We start from the raw sequence: 7517 nt of genomic DNA on the forward strand, positions 1-7517 counted from the left end.
CTTGCGCCAAAAAATAAGAAAATAATAAATGTAAATATGTAGTAAAATGTAAATCAGCCGAGCCCAAGATCCCTTAAAGTTTTTATCAGTTTTAATTGTGGCTTGGCTATAAATTAAACATGATTCATCAGACATCAGGAATTATAGACAAGGAATTAACTTGGAATTAGTACTAACTTAGTGCTTTAGTTAATCTACATTTCTGATAATTCTAGGTAGATTATACTTATCTATACTAATACTAGCGGTCCGCCCCGGCTTCGCCCGTGGTACATATGAAAAATAGATGTTGGCCGATTCTCAGACTTACCCGATATGCACAGAAAATTTCATGAGAATCGGTCCACCCGTTTCGGAGGAGTAGCAAGACTAACATTGTGACACGAGAATTTTATATAATACTAGCGGTCCGACCCGGCTTCGCCCGTGGTACATATGAAAAATAGATGTTGGCCGATTCTCAGACTTACCCGATATGCACAGAAAATTTCATAAGAATCGGTCCACCCGTTTCGGAGGAGTATGCAGACTAACATTGTGACACGAGAATTTTATATATAAGATAAGATTATAAAGCTGAAGAGTTCGTTTGTTTGAATGCGCTAATCTCAGGAACTACTGGTCCGATTTGAAAAATTCTTTCGGGTTAAGAAGTTTGTTAACGGGCATTTATCGAGGAAGGTTATAGGCTATATATCATCACCCTAAGACTAACAGGAGCGGAGCAATTCGGTTGAAACCGCGGGGCACAGCTAGTAACGAATAAGCCAGTGTTTGCGCGTGCGACCCTATCTACAGTTACTACCTACACAAATCTAAGGGGGTCGTCCCGTATCAAAGATTAGCAATTTATTTATCAGACCACAATCTCGCAATAAATCATTGGCAGAATTAAAAGTGTGATAATAGTAAAGTAATTTCGATAACTTCGTCATTGGAACGACCTTTAACATGAATCGTAAAGTACTTATTATTAGTTTGGACACTGATTATGATGTTAGTGACCGTACTTTGCCGCACTTTAATGTTTTGATACAAATTTCAATTTAATATTTGTCTTTAAATACCGTTTTACGGTTGGAAGTAAAGTTATGACTCATGTGACACATGTTTATGTGCAGAGTTCAAATTTTCTTTATTTTTATCGAGTTTTTATTCAATTTATTCAGTCCTTAGTTTTTTTATTTTTGTAATAGGTAGGTACTTAGAAACTTGAATTGTGCATAATAGTATAGGTATCCGGATATTTGGTCGGTTTTCTTTTTTTTAATGAATCCTAGCTAAATCCATTTATAACCTCTGAAATCCCCTGCCGCATACTAAATTTCATGAAATCAATGGAGCCGTTTCGATAATACTATAATTTATTCAACAAGTTACTTTTAGGTCATAGGAATAACGTACTTTAGTACCCCGTAATAAACGATAAAAATATGAGTATCTACTTATCTACAAACTTAGTAATACAAATTGCAATTTGCAAATATAACGCAAAGCCCGGTGTTGCTAGTGGAAAAAAATGCTTACATGTAAATTGAGAAGGATACATTTCATACGAGTATACTACTACTAAAATAAATTGAATAATATGTAAATACTGAACATACATAAATGTAAGTAGGTATTAAAATCCAACAAATATTGAGGTTAAAATAAAGGTGTGAACCAGTTTGCAATTAATTGACCCCTTTAGCCGATGAGATAATGCGATAAAGTGCACCATAACGTGGAAAATTATGTAGTCCTTATCAATTCCATAATCTACGATTGGAATTAGGTACCTAAGTACTGTTACTAAAAGGACCAGCCCCCCTAGTCAAGTGGTTTTCTGTTAGCGTAGCGTTCAATAGAATAGACTACGAATGTATGAGATTGACGTAACCTGTAGATACGTTTATCTACAGCCTACATCAATCTCATACATTCGTAGTCTATTCTATTGAACGCTACGCTAACAGAAAGCCACTTGACTAGGGGGGATGTTATGTTTGCGTAGGTAAACATCGTCAAATTTTATAACCCACGTATCGTAAAATTGATTCGGTGCCCAGATAGCCTGTATTATTGTGAAGTATTTTTTCAAACCAAGTACCTATATATTTTGAGACACTGAAATAAAAATTGAAGTATTAAGTGAGTAAAGAAAATAAAACTACGAAAATATATAAACAGACAACCTTCTGATGTTTTTGGACCTTACCCTTCTTGTGAATGACTAATAGGATGTTGGCTAAAATAATTTAGATTATGTTTATTATGTCATAAATACGACATTTTATGTTATTTATATAACAAAATTAGCCGTAATATTCTGCGATAAATCTATGATAATACATACCTATATGTACTAGTAAAAATCCATTTTTATTCGTAGGATAATATACCTAGGTACCTATGAAGTATATAAACTAACCTACGACACAGATAATTTAATACATAGTAGATAGTTACCTACTATAATAATTATTACCTGTGAATTAAAACCAGCTAGGTATACATATTAGCCAGTAGGTACTTAAAGCGTGTATGCTGAACACAAGTGTCAGAAGTGAAACTTCTCAGATTCAAAGATACCAAAATCATAGCCTTACTCGCTGACGTGACGGTATTTCCATGACGCGACCATGAAATTTTACTTTCAACGCGCCTAAAGAAGTTTCACTTCAATAAGATTTGTTTTTATATTTTACTAGTGGTCGGCCCTGGCTTCGCCCGTGGTACATATTTCGCAAATTTAAATCGTAATAAAGGTAGCCTATGTCCTTTCTCGGGTATCAAAATATCTCCATACCAAATTTCATGCAAATTGGTTCAGTAGTTTAGGCGTGATTGAGTAACAGACAGACAGACAGAGTTACTTTCGCATTTATAATATTAGTATGGATTCCAGAGACGTACCTTTGAATATAACCTATGTATGTTTTATTCCCTAAATTCTAAACAATAAATTTAAGATTGAATGGAATAAAACAAAGGAAAATACAGTTTACGAAGTGTTTAGTATTGAAGAGATTTTTTTATTCTTATCGAGCCGAGTGCTTTGGATTAATTGCAAATATAGATAGGTAATACCCATAAGATAATGCGCTTGGATATGTATTTTAAGTGCAAGTGAGTTGTGTATGTTTGTTTGTCAACAAATTCAATATTTAACATAAGTTCATAGGTTCCAGCCTGTGGTTCCAGCTCTACGTAAGTAGGTTGGTATATATTTTCATTCACAAACCTAACAACGGAAATTTCCTAAAAAATGCTTGATTTTTTCGAAAATTGGCAACAATATTTTGCAAAGCTTGAGGAACCTATACAAATTCAAATTAAATGTAATTAAAAAATACTCAAAAACATGCTAAATCTCATGAAATTATTGTACCTACTGTGAGTTGTGACCTACTGTGACCGATCCTTGTTAAGTGTACACTGGAGTACCTACACGTTTAAAGTGAGTCAAAATCAAGTCGGTTACATACAAACACACAAACATAGGTGAAGCTGATACTAAAAAGCGTGTTAAAAGTTTAAAAAGGAGAGAGAACGTTATAAGTAAGGTTATAAGAAGGAACCTACCTCTATATACTTTTTTTCTGTGTATATATGCGTTTGTTTATGGTAGTTAACTATAGGTAGTTAGGTACCAATAATTAATGAACCAACTCGATTTCACCATCTTTAAAACTTAAAAGCATATCAAATTACCGGGTGCTTCAATTTCAGAAAAATAGATGTATTTATCTGAAACACCTTCTGTTTTGATCATGTCATAAAATCCGTATCTACTATTTAATTTCAATTAAATATTTCTGATATAAATTAAAGTAAAAAATATCACAAGCGAAGCCGATAGCAGTGTATAGGTTTTATAAGCGAGCCTTAAAATAATTGGATAATTCATACCGATAAGAGTCGGAACCGCGAAAATTTAATACGAGGTTCCACCGGCCACTTCGTCAGTAACTTGCTTGATCTTCTTGCTTTAACTTCGTGGTGAGTATTTGATAAAAACATTAATTAATTAATATATAAATATTTTTAGTTGTATTGATAGTGACTTCTACTGTGAATGGTAGGTAGCTGCGAGGAAGACTGTAAAGGTTGATTATGAGGTTTTTTTGTGATTTTTTTAAATATAGTGATTTCATTGTTTTTACAAACATATTGTATGGTGAAAATAAGTGCGTATGATTGTTTAATGCACAAAATTTTCATGTTTCTTTGAGCACATTGAATTTGCGCTTTTTTAATAGCTATACATATTAAGTATATAAATTTATGTTTAGATTCGATAGAGATTGAACAATTTATCTAATCAAATAATAATATTGTATAAAAAACGCAATGCAGTATTTATTTTCAGATAGTTACGATTCTCATTGTAATTAATTAATTATCAGAATATTTATAAATGAAGCATAAGCTGCGAGTAAACCACGCGGACAAAAACAATAAGTTTTGTATAGTTATTTTTATTGATTTAAATAAATTGTTTTTATCTCCGATAAGATAATAATTAAGTGTTATTTAATCATTCTTCTATAGTTTATTTCTTTGCCTAGTAATAACCGATAATATTTTGTATTCTTTTTTGCCTTTTGGGTTTCACTTAAATAGCGCATTTATGTAATTTTATAGTCATTAGGTATGTTTTTTTAACAACAGTTTACTATTGTTTTTATGTAAGTAGGTATTACCTATTGATAGTGATTACCTATTTAATTAATATAGCTATATCTATGCTATATTCATGATAAATATACCTACCTATACCTATAACAAATCGTATTAAGTACCTATCACATTAATTACATACGTAATCAACATTTACAGTTATTTTTTTCTTATTATTGCATAATATTAACTAGTCTTCATCTTCAATATAAATAAAAATATTAAAGTGCCTAAGTATTCTATATAAATAAAATAGAATTCTTAAAAATCTATCTAGCATAGCCACTTAGGTGTTTCCAGTATACATATTATGTAATTATTATTCATAGTTTTTAATTATTACGAGTGGAAGTGGAATTAGGCTAGGTTTCTGATAAATTTTAATGCAAGAATAGGTACTTTTTCTAACATTTACATCAAACGAACTTAGAGCATTCTTTCGTGATATTTTAGAATTTAGTGCAAACGAAAACTCTTATTCAGTGTTGTTCAGTATTAGAACATTGCAGAGAATCTTTTCGAACGCACAACAACGAAATAATGCTCTACGTCTATTTGACATAGTGGGGTTAGAATGAGCATACGGAAATGCTTATTTATTACTTGTTATTAATAATAATACTTTTTATTATTTACAGATCTCCAATAAATTATCTTCAACATGTCCCTCGACGCGGTAAGTAACTACCTAACAGACTTTTACAATATAAATTTTTCAAAATGTTTTGAAACAATCATGTTGATATCCATCGGCTTATCAACGACGGTTAATTTTATTCAACTGACTCTTAATTTTTTTCATCGAACAGGATCGATTCAGCCATTTATGGACGCTCCCTAAATGGCTGAATCGATCCTGTTCTTAGTATTAATGAATGTTCCAATTACTCCTGCGTTGAATCATTTTATTTTCTCTCAGGCAGTCATAACTAGTCAGATAGTCAGGGTGCCTTTTTTTGTCTGTAAAATCAAATTTGGAACCAACCACTTTAGGACAAGCTGTGTAACTATATGATTTTTTTTAAATCATTTTAATTTTTAATGCTTGAAATATTTGAAACAAGAAAATAATAGTCATGTACCTATATGTTTTTCAGCAATTCAACTCAGTCGCCGAATCCGTAAGGAACTGGAAGACCAAGCCCTCCGACAACGAGAACCTGGCCCTGTACTCCCTGTACAAGCAAGCCACCATTGGTGACGTCAACATCGGTTAGTATCGGCATCATCATCATCATCATCACCATCATTAGGAGCATTGTATGTACCTGTATCCTTACGATGCAGATGTTTCATCATTATTAGATTTTGAAAATTATGAAAGCAGTAAGTAGGTAGGTAGCTACTAGCTGTAGGTGTGATATTATATTTTCAATTAAATAATAGCTAATATTTTGATAATTAAGTCTTTTTTATACCTAGGTATCTCGGAAGATAGGTACTGAATCTAGGTATATATAGTATCTAATATTATAAAGCTGAATAGTTTGTTTGTTTGAATGCGTTAATCTCAGGAACTAGGTACTTGTCCGATTTGACAAATTCTTTCGGTGTTAGATAGCCCATTCCTCGAGGAAGGCTATCTAGGCATATAATATTATCATCACGCTAAGACCAACAGGAGCGGAACCACGCGGGTGAAACCGCGGAGCGCAGCTAGTAAAATATAAATTGAACAGACATGAAAATGTATTTAAAATTTTAAAGGACAATTTTTTTTTAATATTTTTGTAAATTTGTTTGGTTTTTACCTAGTTTTAGAAGGAAACTATCTTTAGTCCAATTTCCTGTTTACTCGAAATGTTTACGTTCAAAAACATTTTTCTAGGAGGACAAATATGAGGACAGAGGAATGAGGATAATAGAGAATACATTTTACGTATTAGTCATTTACATATATATTTCATTGAAATGAATATATTTTTTTAATCCTCATGCTATGTTACGAAACGCTCACCTCCAAAGTAACGGCTTAAAATCGAATCTTTAAACTTTTCATGGTACTTGACGTCTAAGGCAAACTACTTTTTCTTAAATTATAAAAAAAAATTGGTAATCTATACATGAAATAGGTACATTATAGATACTTATAACAGTTAGTTAATGCAAATAAAATCATCTGACTCATGAGAAAAAAAACATACAATACAAATACAAAAAAAAAGCAACCATTCTTATGTTCTATTGTTCTATGTTTATTTTTACTGCATTATAATAAAATTATAAACAAGATTTTCTGCTTGCCGAGGTAAGCAGAAAATGGGTAGATCGAATTTTATATGGTTGTGTATGTGTGTTCACTATTTTTCACATTCAAATGGAAACATCTGCGCTTACAACTTTTTTTTTCATATATGTAACTATATAGTTACATCATAATATATTATGTATACTTATGTACTTTACAAGTATAATATTATTTTTTGCAGCTGCACCCAGCGTAACTGATGTCGTGAGCAGCGCCAAATTCAAGGCATGGACTGGCCGCAAGGGAATGTCTCAGGACGACGCCAAGAAGCAGTATATCGACATGGCCAACCAGCTCCAATCCAAATACGCTTAAATATAAGTCTAGACTAATTATTTAATTATGAATAAGAACTTTTGGCAATCTGTTACTGAATAAATTTAATTTTTATAATCGTGTTTTTTTTTGCGAAAAAGATCTTAACTGACCTTTGGCGCTAGAATTACGTGATTAACTTAGTTTTTCTTTTAGACTGTATGTAATTTGTTTACAAAAAATATCTGTTATAATATCTATTTTAGTATTAATTATTACAATACTTAAACAAAAAAGTTACATACATATACTGATATACATTATATGGAACAAACTTTACTTTAATAAT

The 7517-nt window shown here is 31.6% G+C and overlaps 1 protein-coding gene across 1 annotated transcript; it reads left to right on the forward strand.

The window, feature by feature from the left end:
* Positions 1-3936: 3936 nt before the first annotated feature.
* LOC149905622 (acyl-CoA-binding protein-like) lies at positions 3937-7306 on the forward strand. Its single transcript, XM_090105972.1, has 4 exons — positions 3937-3984; positions 5304-5341; positions 5763-5877; positions 7095-7306. The coding sequence occupies exons 2-4, from the start codon at positions 5327-5329 to the stop codon at positions 7226-7228; spliced, it is 264 nt and encodes an 87-aa protein (XP_089962098.1). The 5' UTR covers positions 3937-3984; positions 5304-5326; the 3' UTR covers positions 7229-7306.
* Positions 7307-7517: the final 211 nt, after the last annotated feature.

Source organism: Colias eurytheme, chromosome 9, assembly GCF_061535395.1.
Source record: "Colias eurytheme isolate Ceu_HAF_F1 chromosome 9, ilColEury1 Martin Lab GWU primary, whole genome shotgun sequence".
NCBI classification, from domain to species: domain Eukaryota; kingdom Metazoa; phylum Arthropoda; class Insecta; order Lepidoptera; family Pieridae; genus Colias; species Colias eurytheme.

Bases quoted from the DNA above. Each gene is read 5' to 3' on its own strand.
- LOC149905622 (XM_090105972.1), top strand. The intron at 5,878-7,094 runs GTTAGTATCGGC...TATTTTTTGCAG, and splicing joins CATTGGTGACGTCAACATCG to CTGCACCCAGCGTAACTGAT.